The sequence below is a fragment of the Etheostoma spectabile genome, chromosome 13, assembly GCF_008692095.1.
Source record: "Etheostoma spectabile isolate EspeVRDwgs_2016 chromosome 13, UIUC_Espe_1.0, whole genome shotgun sequence".
NCBI classification, from domain to species: domain Eukaryota; kingdom Metazoa; phylum Chordata; class Actinopteri; order Perciformes; family Percidae; genus Etheostoma; species Etheostoma spectabile.
The window spans coordinates 4,157,924-4,177,258 of NC_045745.1; the positions used below are offsets into that span (position 1 = coordinate 4,157,924).

General features: G+C 41.2%; 1 protein-coding gene across 1 annotated transcript in view; it reads left to right on the forward strand.

Moving 5' to 3' along the window:
- abr (ABR activator of RhoGEF and GTPase) overlaps positions 1–19,335 on the forward strand; it is a 143,066-nt gene that overhangs the window by 38,507 nt on the left and 85,224 nt on the right. The window contains 1 exon segment of the mRNA XM_032533835.1: positions 13,500–13,681. Within this exon segment, the coding sequence (XP_032389726.1) occupies positions 13,500–13,681 (182 nt within the window).

Consider the following 19,335-nt stretch of genomic DNA (forward strand, 5'->3'; position numbering starts at 1 on the left):
GATAGAGACATATCAAGCTATAATAAGAAAACATTGACACTATCAACACATCTCTATGACGCTGCAGATGCAACTTGTCTTTTGTTGTCCCTCCGGCACCGCTGCAAGACTCTTTTTATTTTTTTATTTTTTAAGACACGTCTCGCTGTTTGAGCGCCTTCCATTGACTCCGCAGGACGTCCCACATCTTGTCCTAACCTTTGTTGGACATTTCCTTTGCGAGTTCCTGATAAGTTAATTTCAGAAAGTCTCTCGTCTCCTCGTCCGTCCACTTCCATACTGTCTTTGTTGACGCCCGCCATGTGTGCAGACAGAGAGGAAACACTGGGGGAAATGAACTACAACTTCTTCTTCTTTGTTTTGTGGCGGGTTGCAACCATAAAATGACCTAAACCTTAATAACAATTCATTATTTATTCAGCAAATGTTTCCGTCAACGTTTATCACATAAGCCGTATATCGTCAAGATAAAATCAGATGAGACCGAATATATTTCATTTGAGTCGATATTCATTAAATTCCATTGAATTTTACTGTTTCCATAAAACATTTTTCGTTCAATATCACTTGATTCAGATAAAAACGTGTGGATGGAAAAAAAGCTAATGTTGTAGTTGACTGTGCAACAGACATCTGTTAACAACATGCTTCACCAACACCACTGAAAGCTTCCTTGTCAAATCCAATTCTAATTCAAGGCTCGCACAATCAGACTAGATTGGAATCTGTCATTGGACAGCAAGCCTTTTCTCTAAGCATCTGCTATCTCTCTGTGTGCTGTTTGTGTGTGTGTGTGTGTGTGTGTGTGTGCGTGCGTGTGTGCATGAGGATGAAGGTGGGCGTGTCTGCGTATTGATCACTACCTAAGCTGGATTGATCACAGTTGCGATGGCTCCTGGGGGAAGCAGCGTGCGGTAAAGAACACATCTGCCTCTCTGGCAGATGTTTTCAGCCAAGAGCTTTACCTTTTGGTTCCTGAATGGTTTTTGTGTGGAGAGGAAGACTTCGGAGCTCCTGGTGATTCTTGGGGTCTGGTTCACAGATTAAAAAAATCAATTAAAAGCTAATGAAGCAGCTATTCTTGTGCTTAAACTGCAGTTACACCAGCTGGCCAATTCTGAGTAATCTTTATAGAACATAACCACTGTATTGTAAAACAAATGCATGTATACACTCACCAAAACTGCCCTCTTCAATTTATAGCTTTTAATATGAACCATCTGCATATGGGGGGGGGATGAATTGGTTTCCAGTGATGCTATGCTGCTGCCGGTTCCGTCCTCTGAGTCTCATGTCATGTTGCTGCTGTTGAAATACTTTATGTTGATAAGTGGAGTCACGGGCCCGGGCTGTAAACACGGACCTTCATAAAGGCTTTTAATTTCCCCAGTGTCGCCTCCTGATTGATGATAGCAGGATAGGGATGTGTAAAAGCCTACCTGTACTCCGTAAACGCACACACAAACACACAAAAGCCACTGATGTGCTGTCATGCTGTCATGGCTCCACAGGACCAGGACGACCGGTTGCTGAGCAGGAGACTTCAGGAGGCAGCACTCTGTCTTTTTGTTGTCCTTCATCTTTTTTTTATCTGGTCCTGGGAGAATTGGATCTGTTAGGGTTGAGCTCAGAGAGCGGCACTGAAGACGCAGAGGAATATCTTGTCAACAACCCAGAGCACACACACACACAAAAACCTGGGTAACAGTAAGAAGTTGATTATAGACATTTGAGACTCTGTCTCACACACACACACACACACACACACACACACACACACACACAGATTTTTCCATTGTCCCTCCCAAAGATATTTGGAAGGTGCACAACAGCCCTTGCTCACACCTCTCTACTGTAAAAACAAGGGTGTGTGTGGTGTGTGTGTGTGTGTGTGTGTTGTGTGGTGTGTGTGGTGTGTGTTGGGTGTGTGTGGTGTGTGTGTGTGTGTGTGTGTTGTGTGTGTGTGTGTGTGTGTGTGTGTGTGTGTGTGTGTGTGTGTGTGTGTGTGTGTGTGTGTGTGTGTGTGTGTGTTGTTTGTTGTGGTGGTGGTGTGTGTGTGTGTGTGTGTGTGTGTGTGTGTGGCCATGCACACTGTACAGAGGCAGTTTGCAGGGCTGCTTCCTGGTGCCCACACAGTGTTGGCTGGCTGCAGGGCATGATGTAATCTCTCTCTCCGGCTTTGGAAAAAGAAAAAGAAAACGCTGAGCAAGGCGGCACAGCTCCCTGATTGGATTCTCACACTGCAGCAGCAACTTTTTCATCACCTTATTTTATTATTTTTGCAATCTTTGCACAGCCGGTCCAAGCTCCTACAGTTGGCAAAGGAGAGGAGGATGACGGCACACACTAGATCCTGTAGTTGCTGAGCTTGGGGAAAACCATCTGTATGTTTTCTCTTCTCTCACAGTGATCTTATCTTATCACAAGACCTCATCTCAATTTCTTAAGTTTTAAAAAGATTTTTATATGGGGCTTTTTGTTGTTGCAGAAACTACACACTATAGCTGTTAATCAATTTGTGTATAGAGTTCTCTTTTAACATTTCCTCAGCTGCAACAATTTGGTCTATTTATCAACTAGTTGATTGACGGAACATGTGTTTATGAATACTATTAGGAACAATTGAAATCATTTCTTCCAGTTTCTCAAATGCGAGGATTTGCTGTACTTTTCTTTTTTATATCATTGTAAACCGAATGTCTTTCATATCAAGATATCACCTTGCGCTGTGGAAAAAGGAAACCCACATTTATGTTACTATTTTTATAGAGCAGGCGATTTATCAATAAAAAATTAACTTGATGAATTGATTTATAAAAATAGTCAGTTGCAGCCACACAGTTCTAGACTTAATTCCTTCGTGGACATTTTAAGAAATTTGAAAACAAATTGCGTTGACACAGAGGACACGAGTCTTTACACGCTGTGTGATGACTCACATGTCATTGCACCACACAGTACCTGCACACTGCTGTCGCTGCCAGCCACTACATTATGAAGTAGAGTTGATTCAAAGGTAGGCAATGAGAAAATTAGTTGTCTCACGCAGGTACAGTTGTGCAGAGGACGGCTACGTTTGCATAACAACACATCCGTGGTGTTTTTGATGTTTCCATGTAGCAGAATGCTTGGCAGTTGATGTAAAATTGCTTCTGTAATGACTTTCTTGCAGAAGCCTTTGTGGACGTGTGGAGGCTTTAGTCTAACATTCACGTGTTGACATTTCCGCGTGCCTGCTGTTGTCTGTGTGATGCAGGCCTCTGTCAGTCCCAAGTAGCCCAGTGGACAGGTTGGCTGTGCGATGGATGCCTTAGCAGGTTTCTGAAGACCCGCTAGGCCATCATACCGTTTACCACGTGCACGCACAACCTGCTCTTAAAAAGACCGATCAAATAATCCCTTTTATAAAGGTGAGTTAACAGAATGCTCACTGTGATTAATAGGGGTGTACGAAACACGGATCAATATATCTGGATCAATATGATTCAATGATTAAAGGATCCAATATCATCGATGCAAAGTACAAAGATCAATACATACAGTATGTGTCTTTATTTTGAAATTCACACTTTACATTCATTCTTTTTATGAAAAAGAATAGTTTTTCATTTAAATGTCTGGAAGAACTCAGTAATAAAATTATCAAACCTTTAGTTACTTTTTGTAAGTTGATATAAATGTAAATGGTCATGTTAAATGGGCATATAGTATTAGATAGATAGATAGATAGATAGAGAGCTGCTGCAACAGGCTGCCGCACGACACGGCATTTTGCATAAACATAAATATTGTCTCATATCGATTAATATCAGCAAATATGGCATTGTTGTCCAAAGAATCAAATAAATTGTATGGTGATACATAACTATATATAACCTGCCTGCATGCCCTTGTGTCTCCGAGCAGGGGTCTGTCCGTGTGATGTCCCCCGCCCAGTGTGGGTGGGAGGAAGCAGAGCAGTAAAGGAGAAGTCACCACTTCTTAGTTCTTCAACTCCAACAATTTTCTTTTCTTCTAATCTGGCGTGAGTGACCAACAGGAGTGTGGTAGGGACTGAATATGTGTTTCAAACAGTAATGCCACTGTCACTCTGTGAGCCTCAGTCCACTTATCCCCTCCGTATTTTACTGAGGATGTTGTTTTTTAAATGATGAGCAGCAGTAACAGGCACGCAGGCTGTGGTCACATGACCAGAAGGACAGCGCAGGAAGGAAAGCTGAATCGCGAGCCCTAATGTACAAATAGATCTGGTATGTTCACAGTGATGGATTACTTCTTTTGTGGAAAGTTTGGAGTCAGTGTGTGTTTGGCTGGAAGGGAGCAATCCATATTCTCCCTGCAGGCCTTTATTGGTCAGTGCGGGAGGGGTGGTGGTGGTAAATGAGGGAGTTTCACCCCCCCCCCGTAGACAGTATTCTCTCTGTGGTGGAACCCTTAGCTTGTTTATGACTCATCCTGGTCAGCTGTAAAAGTTTCTCTTGTCTCCTGGTATAAATAGGGCACTAATAGGAACACTGGCTACCTCTCGACACGACCGAGCAGCTCATTGGCAAGCAGAAAGCATTTGCATCAACGTGGCCTGTTGTCATGGCAACCGTTGTCCCTGCCATGGACTACAAGGCCGTTTTTTTGCGAGTGACAGGTGGATTTAGAGCTGTCCGTCACTTGAGGTTAGCTGTGAGAGTGATGTGAGCTGACATTGGGCGAAGTCATTGTATGAGAGGGTGGGTGGGGGTGGGGTGGGGGGGGGGGGGGGGGGGGGGGGGGGGGGGGGGGGGGGGGGTAGCAGACACAGGACTGCAGATTTGAACTGGATGGTTATGCAACTATATTTTAACTTTATCAGGGATGCTACTAATGTTTTTTTTTCATTAATCTGTCCATAAAATGTCAGAGAATGGTGAAACATGTCCATCAGCGTGTCTCGAAGCCTAAGATAACGTCCTTAAATGTCTTTTTGTCCACAACTCACATATATTAAGTTAACTATCATAGAGGAACGAAGGAACCAGAAAGTTTTCAATTTTAACAATCTTAAATCAATCGTTTTTTTATTTTTTTATAATAAAAATTACTCAAACCGATTAAGTGATTCTTGAAATAGTTGGCAATTAATTTAAAAGTAGACAGCCTATGGATTAATCTATGAAACTGTAGACTTTATTACCCAGAAGGCATAGCTGGCTATCACACAGCACAGCCTCTCTTTATTACTCCATCATAAATTGTTTCTCTGCTGCTAGTGAAACTCAATCAGAGGCTACTTATGTATTTTAAAAAATAAAAAATCAATTATATGATGATTATATGATTCTGATAAATGAATATTTTAAAAATAAAACAGTCATGTTATGAGCGTTGGCGTTGCATAGCCTGTCCACCAGAGGACGCTCGACAGCGTCCCTGTTGGCAACACATGTCTTTAACCCTTTAAGTTTCATATCTTTGTATTTTTGTTCATTTTATTCATCAGAATTTTAAAATATTTTGATGTCCCTCTGTTCTGTTGTGAATAAAACAAACACTATCATATTATTTCACAAATACTAATGTTAGGGAAATCTGTTTTTTTTTAAATATATATCGCCCGATATATTGGAATATCGGATTTTGAAGTCACCAAATATTTTTATCAATATCGACCTTAAAAATCCTTTATCGGTCGGGCTCTAGTTCTTTGGTTAAATTACGGTATCTAAACACCTCTGACCTCTTTAGACTGGAGGTTTTATCCCTTTAACCATAAACAACTTTACATCCAACATCATCCAAAGCATATCACGAGTTATTTGATTTTTCTAGGTGACAGACAGGGACCTCAGTTTGTGTCAGAATATGAAAATCTAATTGCAGACAATTGTTTGATACAGGCAATCTAACTCGGAGAACATTTCGTCTGCTGCTTTACGTTTATGTCAGTGCAGCTGCAAGCAGGGAAAACTGCTGAAAAGTGTTGCATTCACATGCTATGTTGTCCAAAAATCTAACGGACAATGCCCAAACCTTTTATAGGTGTCATACTGTAAGGAGTATGGACAAACATGTAAGGCAGACTATGCTCTTGTATGCTTTTTTATTGCTCAGGCATTGTATTATTGCTCTGCACTGTAAGGAAAACGTTGGCAGCAGTTTGGGATTTTTACCTTTTTCCGATTTGTTTCATTGTAATCACTGGATCCCTTTGTAAAAATTCTGCAAGTGTGTTTGTGGTTGTGTGTGTGTGTGTGTTGGGTGTTGTGGTGTGTGTGTGTGTGTGTGTGTGTGTGTGGTGGTGTGTGTGTGTGTGTGGTGGTGTGTGTGTGTGTGTGTTGTGTGTGTGTGACGCATGTTTACCACCGTTTGAAAGCTTTCTGGTGACAAGCATTTCCTAATTAATGGAGCCTCAGTAATTGTGCAGATATAAGAACGCTGTTGAGTGGTATGAGCAGTGTGTGTGTGTAGTATGTAGAGCAGGTTAGTGTGTGTTTGGAGAGGATGTGAGCAGTGTGAGTGTGTAGAGCATGTGAGAGGTTGAGGTGTGTAAGCAGTGTGTAGTGGTAGAGCAGTTGTAGGTATGGTAGAGCGTTGGTGTAGAGGGGTGTGTTGTAGAGCAGTGTAGAGCAGTGTGTAGAGTTTGTAGAGCAGTGTGAGTGTGTAGTGTTAGTGTAGAGCAGTGTGAGTGTGTAGAGCATGTGTGAGTGTGTAGAGCTGTGATGTGTGTGTGTGTAGAGCAGTGTGAGAAGTTGTAGAGCGTGTGAGGGTGTAGGTGTGATGTTCGGAGTGGTGTTAGGTGTAGAGCATGGATGTGTAGAGTTGTAGAGCAGTGGAAGTGTGAGCAGTTTGTAGAAGATGTGTAGAGTTGTGAGCAGTGAGTGTGTAGAGCGTGTGAGTGTGTAGAGTAGGGTAGAGCAGGGTGATGTGTAGAGTATGTAGAGCAGTCATGGTGATGTGTTTGGAATTAAAAACAAGTAGTAGGTTTTCAGGTTTTGCAGTCAACAATTCTTTTTTTTTGATTGTTACAAGGGGTTGAGATTCAAGTGGAAATGTATTATAAACTAAAGTATCTTTAGTTAGTAGCTGGTAGAGTCACTGTTCTAAGTGTTAGAGCTTTCATAAGGTATTTAAATCTCCATTTTAAATGAAGCTTTTCAGCTCCTGCCTCTGTCACAGTACATCTATAGACTTTTCTTCTACTTCTGGATGACAATGTTTGTCTCTTTTTTAATGGACAGTGTACCATTTACATTTACAAATGTGGGGGAAAGTTGTTTTGATTCCTGGAAAAACCCAAACTTCATGTCTAAATAGTCCTATAAATAGTTAATCACAGATCAGGCCATCGCAGTAGACTCTTGCCGTGCTAGCTTGAACATGATTTGAATAATTCCTAAATGCAAAAACTCTACCAATCCAGCAACATGTGAGTTTCAGTGTTTGTTTGGGCAGTTCCATTACAGGATGTTGTTTGACGAACCAGAAATCCAGTTTTTGTTGGTTCCTCATAGTACAGTACAAGGAGTGTACCTAAAAGTCATGCCTATACACCCACACATTGATTTCTATGGCTGTGTGACCCATAAACTATTACAAAACTGTCTTTATTGGCCAGCTGGGAGGTGACGTGACAATATTCAGTGGACAGAGAAACATGTTGATGCACTCCAAGCATTTTATAGTTCTCACATAGTAAGTGCTCTTTTTGTGTGCGTAAGTTTGTTGCTTCCTCTTAGGCTGCGGGCGTTTTTGAATACAGCATTGTTGCCTTCATTTGACTGAGTGCTATCTGAAAGTTTTATAACAGTGGAGGTATTCAGCGGCGAGCAGCCCCACACCAGCTCTTCGTTCTCGATCACCCCTGTGGCAGAAGAGTTGAGCGAGCATCTCAGTTGGCGTTGTTGAAAGAAACGGGACCAGTGGGGCTAACGTTGGGACATAATGTTAGCTGACGGCCTTGACATGGATGCGGATGGCTGCCAGTGAAGGTGTTTGTGTCAGACAATGCACACACACACACGCCGACACACTCATGGCTTTCTTCTTCGAGGCTGCGTGTCATATTCGTTCTCTCTTCGCCAGCAATGGTAAGTCTTGTTGGCCCGTGTTGACTGTAGTTTCTCTGGTGTGTGTGTGTGTGTGTGTGTGTGTGTGTTAGTGTGTGTGTGTGTGTGTGTGTGTCAATCTTCACAGCCTCATGTAGGTCCACTTCCCTGTAGTAATGTGCCAGATTGAGGCTGTATAGATTCGTCAATGGGATCTTCTTGCTCAAGTCGATCTTTTTACTTGACGTTGTCTCCGGTTGAATCACATGTCACGTTGAGCTTGTTCCTGTTTTGTCCCTGTAAAATGTGTCTGTTTGGGGACCGCTCTACTGAACAGCAATAACACGTAAGATTGATTGATTGATCAAGACATTGATTTTTACTGTCTGTCACGCACCGGGGATTGTCTGGGAGCGTTAGCTGACGGAGGCAGCCGACATTTCAGCCCGTCAGCATGTGCACGTGCGGAGCGTTTTGACAAAACAACACAACAGCAATGTAACCATGTCATAATGGTAAAATCCGAGCTTCTGTTTTCGTAGCTTGTCAATTGGTTCTTGTCTGGGAAAACCTGTCTTATTGAACCAATTTGCCAAAGACATCTGCAAGCAAAGTGCGGAGGAATATTTTCATTTTCAGTGAGCTTTGTAAAAACGTATCTATCGATTATTGGAAACTTTTGTATTCAAAAAAGGAGTGTAGAATAGAGCCCGACCGATATACCAGCGGGCTGATATTATTATCTTTCCACGATTTCTTATCAGCATTTAGAAATGATAAAGATAGATTAAAAGGATATTCAATTAATCACCGCACACTGCTCTACATGCCTCTACACACTCACAGCTTGCTCTACAACACTCTACACACGCGACACACTCACACTGCTCGCATACCCACCTCACACTGCTGCTACACATCACACTGCTCTACATGCTCTAACACTCACTCGACTCTCATACTCTACAAATCGCACAATGCTCTAAACACCTTAGCCCACCACTCGACTCATACCACTCATACACACTCACACTGCTCTACACTACCTACACACTCACACGCTTCTACACACTCTACAACACTCACACTGCCCTACACACTCTACACACCACACTGCTTCTACACCTCACACTGCTCTACACACTCTACACACTCACACTGCTCTACACACTCTACACACTCACACTGCTCTACACACTCACACTGCTCTACATACTCTACACACTCACACTGCTCTACATACTCTACACACACACTGCTCTACACACTCCACACTGCTCTACATACTCTACACACACACTGCTCTACACACTCACTCCTCCTACACACTGCTCTACATACTCACACTGCTCTACATACTCACACTGCTCTACATACTCTACACACAACACACTGCTCTACACACTCACACTGCTCTACATACTCTACACACTCACTGTGCTACACATAATGACAAATAAATGATTCTGATAAATGAATATTTAAAAAATAAAAACCGACTGGCGTTGCATAGTCTGTCCACCAGAGGACGCTCTACAACGTCCCTGTTGACAACACTGATTTGTTACTGTGTTTTCGTTCAAAGGACTTTAAGTTTGTATTTTTAAACATTTTATTTATCAGAACTTTAATAAATTTTGATGTTCCTTTGTTCTGTTGTGACAGTAAAACTAATTATTATCATATTATTTTAGTGAGAACTCCTAAATAACTACAAATAACTAATGTTAAGGAAATCTGTTTATGTTTTTCTAATGCATTTCTGAATTTAAAAAAATATATATATCTATCAGGCGATATACTGGCATATCGGATTTTTAAATAATTAAATATGTGTATCTGTATTGGCTTTACAAATCCTTTATCGGCCAGGCTCTAGTGTAGAACAACAGTGCTGCTACAGACATACTGTATGTAGACAACAAGACTCCCATTCAGACAGGATGGGAAGCTCACTACCTTTTAAACCCCCCCTCTCTGAGTGCCCGTCTTCCCTTTGTGGTGTTTTAAGACAACAAATGTGTTCCTATCATCCTATTTCTCTTTTTACCACTCTTCCTCTTTGTTATCTGATGGCATATATAGTGAACCCACCCTATCTATGGGTCTGAGTTGCGTGAGATGTCAAACTGAGAAAACTGACTACATTGTAAATAATTATCATGTGGTGTTTTGTTACACCACATATGATTGGAATCTTGCATACTATACTGTAACCATCATATCTAATCTAATAACTGTTATGTATTCTTGCTCACCTCTGTTCTGTGAAGACTTTGGATCTGATCTCACCAAGCTCTCTCTCTCTCTCTATCTGTGTCTCTATCTGTCTTGCATTACCGTGGCTAGTTTAACAAACAATGCATACAAAGCTGACATTAAATGTACGAGGCTACACTGCTCGTGCATGTGTGTGTGCACACTCTGGGCTGTGCGTGGGCCAGAGAGCCGAGTGTTCTTCTGCTTTATCTTCACTGCTGTTCTTCAGGACAGACTACCTCTCTGCTCAGCACAGCAGGGACTGTATTTCTGAATGATTTCAGCATGCTGCCTATTGATATTTCTCCAAATATGAGTACATGTGGCCTACATCTTTGTACAGTAAAAGAGGAAACCGACCTTGGTGCTTGTGTAGACATGAGTGCTTTAAGTGCCCCATGTTAGACCTTCTGTGCTATCCATCCTTCGTTTCAGCCTTCCGGTGAGGATTTGGGGGCACTAGGAGTGCTATGACATCAGGTAAATATTTTAGATAACAACAACCATTTTTTTTTTTTGTGTACACTCTCACAACTTTAGCAGATGGGGACAAACTAGCATGTCAGGATGCCAGAAGGTGCACCGAAGAGTCAGAAAGGGAACAGATGGATGAAAGAGAGAGAAAACAACAACAACACACACACACATTTGCATATTGGAACAGCAGATCTTTCCGATGGCATGATCACGGCACAGTTGGATTTGGACACATGATCTGACCTCAGTGTTTGAACCCCCTTCCTTACCTTTGTGTCTCATGCTTGTGTCAGCACTTCAGCACACTATCCCTGTTTTCTGTGCTCGCTTCACTAAGTCAACTAAGCCCCAAGTGCACCATTTGTCTGCTATCTGCCCAGCAGCTACAAATAAACCATATGGTAGCTGTGACTCTCCACGGTCCACATACACACTCACATGCAACTAACAGATGGAGGGAATTTTTTGATTGGCAGGTGGGCGGGCCAGCCACCGCGGGGATACGGTGCGTGTCAGAAGGTGACAGACGGCGCTGTGGCCACTCTAGGCAGCCATCATCAACATTAGCTTGATGGTGTGTGTCGTCCCAGTTGGGGTTGACCCCCGCTATTATTTTTCAATTAGTTCTTGTTTGTGGGTCCCAAGAGCGCACAAACACACTTACACCCTCTCAAGCACGTGTATGTCTGCACACTGATAGATTCCCACACATTTGTACCATTAAGTGGTGGTTGAATTCAGCGCAGGCTACATGGAGTCAGATAGGCTCACCTACGCACCTCCCACAAAATGCAGCTTTTTTCACCAGTTCACTGCTGAATGGCTTTTTTTTTTTGCAATAGTTACACAAGCTTTGGTACACATACTTCTCCTAGTTTAACCTCATAAGCAGACCCAAATGGAATCTGCGGATTTAACTTGTGATGTGTGACTGTTTGTCTGCTTGGGGTGGATAAGTGTTATCATTTTCCGTTTTCATTTCATTTTTTTGTTTAAAATATGCAGGAAATTCTGTGGAATTCTGTGTCTGCAGATTCGGTGTGGCCTTGCTCATAAGGGATATACTATACTGTACCATATCCGATAGATTAACAGTAATTTTATCCGACCAGGGTAAAGAATGAACAGCCTGGACAATCTGTTATTATTGTTTAAGCATAAGCAAACATCTGTGTTTGCACTTTTTACTTATGGTACATAAACAAATAGTACAGTATGTATTGTAGAGCCCGACCAATAAAGGGCTTTTAAGGCTGATTCTGATACAAATATGTGGTTATTAGAAAATCCGATATGCTGATATATATATTGGCCGATATACAGTATATTTCAAAATAAATAAATCCAGAAACGCTTTACAAAACATAATCAGATTTCCCTAACATTAGTTATTTGTAGTTATTTATGAGTTCTTACTAAAAAAATATGATAATAATTTGTTTTATTGTCACAACAGAACAGATTATCATCCAAATATGTTAAAGTTCTGGTAAATATAATGAATAATACTACAAACTTAAGATATGAAACTTGAAGTCCCTTTGAACAAAAACAAATTGACAAAAAAAAAAAAATCCGTGTCAGGGACGTTGTAGAGCGTCCTCTGGTGGACCAACTATGCAACGCCAACCCTCATAACATGGTAGACGGTTCTATTTTTTAAATATTCATTTATCAGAATCATTTATTTGTCACTATAAATGATTTTTATTTTTTTTAAATCGGCATTATAAATGCCGATACCGATAGATCGGGAATGTGTTGTAGCTTCAGCCTTGTTTTTACCATCCCTGAGACACCTCTCCTCTCTACTAACACTTCAGATATAAAAGGTTTTATCCAAACATTCTTCATGTCTCACAAGGGCTTTTTATATCTCCCGTGCCTGGTTGTTATTCCACTGTTCCTCAGCGGTGTTCTTTTGTTCCCTTCCACTGGAGCTGTCACGGTTACTAAGGCCTGAACACCAGTGCCGTCACTGGACCTGAATATCCACCTCAGTACTGACACCAAGCCTAATATATAAAACCTCAAGAAGCAACATGAAACGAAAAGGAAGGAAGAGAGTTGTAACATAGAGTTTGCTGCTTTGTAGCATCCTTAGCACAGGGGTAGATTACATGTTGATCTTTAATAATTGTATATAATTTAATTTTTTTTTCAAGTTTATTGATCCCCTATGGGGAAATTACAATTTACACTCTGTTGTTACAAACAGGCCTGAACACACACACGCACATGCTCAGGTCCTATATATGCACTAATGGAGAGATGTCAGAGTGGGGGTGCTGCCGGTCCTGGAGTGGCTGAGGGGGGATTGGTGCCTTGCTTAAGAGCACCAGGAGGTGAACTGATATTTTTCCAACTACCAGTCTACACTCTGTGCTTTGGTCCGAACAGGGACTTGAACCAGCGACCCTTCGGTTCCCAATAGCTTGACCCTGAAACCTGTTTCATGCCATTGAGCTCTGAACCAGCTTATTCTGTGTAGTCCCATCTTTATTATTTTCTTAACTACTATAAATCCACAATCCCTCTGCATTTATAACATGTTTTCACAAATGTCAGCGTTCGTTTCATCCATTCTTGTGTGGTACCAGAGTAAGTGGTGGGTGACAGGAGAACTCGATGCTTGCAAATAGCATTGAGAAAGTAGATGTGAGCCACCGGAGCCCAGCGATGGCCTTGTACTCTGTGGTGAAACGCTAATCAGCATCTCTCCCTCTCTGTCCCGCTGTCCTCCAGACTTTAACTACAACACAGATGGCTACGAGGGGGACGGAGGGGAGGACGGCAAGTGTCAGGATGGCTCCGAGACGCTGCCATATATAGATGAATCGCCCACCATGTCGCCCCAGCTGTGCACGCCCCAAGGGCCCGATGGAGAAATGGTCTCCCCCACACCTCCAGAGGGCCTGCTGGCAGGGGTAAGAGAGACACGCACACACACGCACACGCACACGCACACACACACACACACACACACACACACACACATCCGGTACAAAGTAATTAGTTACAGTTAGTAGTTACTTCTTCCATAAAGTAACTAAATTAGTCACTCAGTTACAAACTATAAAGTAACTTCAGAAGTTACTTCAGAAAGTAACTTATGTGGCACTTTCAAGTACATTTTTAAATGCTCAAATGTAACCCCACCTTCACCCCTCTTCAACGGAACTCAAAATACTTGCAGGTGCAGTTATTCATAGTAAATCTGAATATTATAATGAAATGGACACTTAGTACAGTACATTATTAACAGAAACAATGTTCACAGATCTAAACTCTTTTAATGTTGCTGTGGGACTAAGTGAGACTAGCCTCCAATCAGATGCCATGTATGTAGATATTACGTTTATATAGTGGATCGATACAAATAACACAATAGATGTTTTGGAAGTTTTGATATTTAATGCCCCAAAAATAAATAACAAATATATACACTCTTAAGTGGCCTGATGCTGGTGTGTGTGTGTGTGTGTGTGTGTGTGTGTGTGTGTGTGTGTGTGTGTGTGTGTGTGTGTGTGTGTGTGTGTGTGTGTGTGTGTGTGTGTGTGTGTGTGTGTGTGTGTGTGTGTGTGTGTGTGTGTGTGTGTGTGTGTGTGTGTGTGTGTGTGTGTGTGTGTGTGTGTGTGTGTGTGTGTGTGTGTGTGTGTGTGTGTGTTAGATCAATACAAATCCCCACTGAATACAATTTGTTAATCTTTCTACTAACTCAATAAGTGCCATAGACGTTGATCAACCAGATATGAATCCATACTGACTGTCCATTAGTAAATTATTATTGTAGTAATGATGCTGTGAGTTTCCTGTTTTTACAGTATGCAACAACAATTTTTTCTAAAGTCAAATTATTCCTGCGTAACCTTTCAAATAAATAAACCTATTCTGAGATGACCTGAAATGAGCCTAATATGAGCACTTTAACCCTCGTGTTGTCCTCCCGGACACCAACATTTAGTTTTTCTGGGTCAAAATTTAAAGTTAAAACCTCCTTAAGACACTTTTGTCACTTTTCCCAAAGTTCTTTGTCGATTTCATTTGTTTTGTTGTTGTTTTGACCAGGTTTTTGAAGCTTTTGCCGACATTTGTCACTTTTTGATGTTTTCCAACTTTTCCCGGAGCTCTTTATCACTTTTTACGATGTCTTTGTCGATTATATCTGTGGTTTTGTTGTTTTTCTCCATATTTCTGTCACTTTTTTAGTCTTCTTAAAATGCTGTACAATTAAATAAAACACAAATCTTTTTTTTCTTCATAAAATGCTATGAAATTAATTAAAACACATCTTTTTTTTTTCTTGAAATGCTATGAAATTAAATAAAACACCCAAATTCAATGGAATAGTGACCTGATCAGTTATTTTAACTTGTGAGGAGCGTTGTATGGAACCATCCACGTTATTTTTTTTTTTACAATTTGGTTGAAGGAAACCCAAATTTCTGATGTAGAAACTTTTTGAAAATGGGTAAAAATTTGACCCAGAGGACAACAGGAGGGTTAAAGTAATTAGTAAACTCCCCACAGAGCCGCTGCAAAATAGTGCGAGAGAAAACTCTGATTGGACAGATAGTCTAGCTAGCTGTCTGGATTTACCCTTCAGAATCTCAGCCCAGGTACCCAAGTCCTCAGATTGGACAGATAGTCTAGCTAGCTGTCTGAATTTACCCTGCAGAGATCTGAGACCAGGTAACCTAGTCCTCAGATTGGGACAGATAGTCATACTAGCTGTCTGATTTACCCTGCAGAGATCTGAGGACCAGGTAACCTAGTCCTCAGATTGGACAGATAGTCTAGCTAGCTGTCTGGATTTACCCTGCGGAGATCTGAGGACCAGGTAACCATAGTCCTCAGATTGGACAGATAGTCTAGCTACTGTCTGGATTTACCCTGCAAGCTCTGAGGACCAGGTCCATAGTCCTCAGTTGGACAGATAGTCTAGCTACTGTCTGGATTTACCCTGCAGAGATCTGAGGACCAGGTAACCATAGTCCTCAGATTGGAACGATGTCTAGCTACTGTCTGGATTTACCCTGCAGAGATCTGAGGACCAGGTAACCATAGTCCTCAGATTGGACAGATAGTCTAGCTAGCTGTCTGGATTTACCCTGCAGAGATCTGAGGACCAGGTAACCATAGTCCTCAGATTGGACAGATAGTCTAGCTAGCTGTCTGAATTTACCCGCAGAGACTGAGGACCGGTAACCAGTCCTCAGATGACAGATGTCTAGCTAGCTGTCTTGCTTACCCTGCAGAGATCTGAGGACCAGGTAAACATAGTCCTCAGAAATCCACATAGTGTTAAGCTCCGATCTGCATATTTCAGCACCCGTGGTCCTGATATTTCCTCACTGCCTTGTTCTTGTCAGTAGGTCAGGGTTAAGCAGGGCTCTTTTCATGCCTCGCAGCTGTTTGTGTGTATGTGTTTGTATGACTGTGACTTTTGTGTCTGGACGGCGTGGGTGCTTCAGCACCCAGGGAAGCTCGGCGGGAGTCATGTTGACCCTGACCTGAACCGGTCATTCCCACGCACAGACACACGCAGTAAGAGAGGCTAGCAGGCTTTCATTTCACACGTCTCCGTGGCTTTGACATGCAGCATTAAAAAGGATGAATGAAAACTACAATAACCATGAGTGGTTGGTTGACTCAGACTTTTCGTATGTGATGAAAAAACAACTGCTCACTGCTTCCACATGCTCTAGCTGTTCTTTAAAACCCATTGGTTCTTTTTTAATCTCTTTTCCAAGCAGCTCTGTTATCACAGCATCATTTCATTATATTTATTTATTTATTTATCTCGAACAGACATCAATGTTGCAAGACAAAACTACATTTTAAAACCACGAATAAAACCCAACCAATCGTAAATGAACAAAAAATAAATAAAAATATAAAAAGGATTATTTCGAGATGGAGCAGGCGGAAGCGCATAACTTATTTGGTCCTGCCCCTTATTTCACAAAATCATACCATCACAAAGTAAATAGATATGCAAATACAGCATGCAATCTTTCAGGTCTTATAACTAATAATAATACTACAATATAATATAATAATATTCTACACTACTGTTAAATTACAATTCAATGTATGTCAATTGTTGCAGTTTAGGTCTATTATTCAAGATTTTTTGTCATTCCACAGTACACTGTAGTACGACATTACATGCAAAATTCACAGCTTAAAAAATATAGCACAGAAACTATTAAAAACAAAGTCGAGATATTAGCTATATAAATGAAAATAAATAAATGTTTGAATGGGTGTGTAGAGCATGTAGAGTGATAAATATAAATATACACAGTCTAAAAAAACAGGAAAATATAAATATCTAGATATATACAGTTGGGAGTATAAATATCCATATTTATAATAGTGCAGTTGAGAATAAGGTGCATTCAAACAGATCATTATGTACATGAATAGTATTCAGATTGATTGATCTGTTTTATTGTTCAATAGTCTGACAGAAGAAGCTGTTTTATCATAGTAATGTAAATACACAGTGGCCTTGATCATTGACCTGCCTGTTATAGCAGCAATTTATGAATTATTAAGCTTATTGTTCTGTAGAATTCAATATGAGTCAATATGCCGGCGTCAGCTTGTGTAAGTGGAAATGTGGGTCCATCTAGTGGAGGGTTGGGGTATGAACCAATGGGATGAGGCCTTTGAATATGAAGGCTTGTTAATAGAGGCTAACTAGAAATGAATACCATTAATGAGAAATAATATGTTCATTCACACAAACCACTTTGAAGAAATTTTGTGAAAGGGCTCAATTAAATCTTTTAGGTGTGCCCTTAACAATTAAATACATTGGTTGCAAGAGAAAAACCACAACATTTGAACTGCAAACATCGACTTTTTATATTAATATTATTTCCTTGGCTATGTTGATAGTTAAAATGCCAAATGCGTTTGACCTCACGGGGTTTTTATCAGGGCGGAGATTCCTAAAACATTTGAATCCTTAAGCCACCTTCAAGCGTCCTTGCCTGCATAGTGTTGGGCAAAATGCAGCGCTAGATAATGGAGATTTGTAGTTTTGATAGTGTATTCTATATTTATCCACCTACTCTGTCCTTTATATGTCTCCTGACCCCGAGACTTTAGAGTCAAATTGACTCGGATCGGTTCGTAGTGCTGCTGGTTGGGCGCAGCGAGAGGCTGTTACTGGAGGATTTATGGCAGACGCTGCAGCCTCGTGGACTCTTTCCACCGGTCGCCCTCTCACCGCCTTGTTAAATCGGCCTTCCTTTCCACTGAGTCTGCCTTTCATCTGCTGACACGAGAGAGCCAACGCTGACACGTCCATGCCAAAATGCAAAACATCAGCATAAGGAACGTGTAAATTCAGAGTTAAATGAACTTCAAGGTTTTTGTTTGTAGTTTGGGACGCTTTAAAACCATAGTTTCTGTATGTCTGCATGCACCTCCCTCCACTCTTCTCATTTTCCCCCTACTTAAAAGGGTTTTCCTCATTCAAATGGAGAGTCTGAGGATAGTTGCATGAGTCAATTGTTAATTTTGGGTTGTGTAAATAAAATTGACTTGACTAGTTATATGCTTTAGTTTTCTTTTCCTCCCTCCTTGTTATATTTCTTCTTCTTTTTCATTCAGTCTTACTTTAGATCGGACATTATTTCCTTCCCTTTGTCCTCTTTATTTATGTTCCTTTCTCTGCCCATATTAGTGGCTTGTAATTGTGGTGACCTAGAAATACAAGCCCCAAGCATACATTTATTACACTTATTTATTTTCCCAACACTCTTCCAAGTCCTTGGCTTGTAAATTAAGTCTGACCTACATACCTAATACAGGCTATGAGGTGAATAATCTGAAGAGCTAGTCTGGATTTTGCAAGATTAGCTTTGCAGAAATGTCCTGCACAGATCTGAAGATCCAGACAGAGAGCCTAATAAAAGGGGGTAGGAAAATCTAGAGGGAGGCTTTGTAGTGGAGGATGTAAAAAGGCATCTAAGGGTCAGGAGCATGGTGAGACATCGTGGCGAGTGAGCTGTATTTATTAACAAATACACACAAATTTATAGCTGAATCATCACAGCTGGATTGTCATTCACATTTTCACTTCCATTTCATTTCTATTGATTTTTCTAAACCGCTTGTCTTGATGCACACGTCTTTTTTTTTAACACCACTTTATGTTTGAAGCCCATGTTCTGACGGTGCTAAACCGCGGTTACACACTGAACTATGTGACCTGTAATTAGAATCAGCCGGACCAGCAGCACGTTAGCTCGTCTCAGCTCCACATCCACGGCTTTTAGCAGATCAATAAAGAGACAATGGCCAGAGAGAAGGGGCGAAAACTCTTAACACTCTTGCAAGAAAGAGCTGAACTGTGTGTTTGAGGAAGTGGCTTCAGCATGAAGATAACGGAAGAAAGAAATGAATAGACTGAAGTGGACTGAGTCTCCCAGTGAAGCAAAGACAGAAAGGGTCTATGTAGTCATCAAGGAAGTGGCTGGATAGCATTTGTTGTGAGGGGAGGGGCGGACGTAGAGGGAGGGCAGACCTCATCGACCGAGGTGGAACAGTGGCGCACACACAC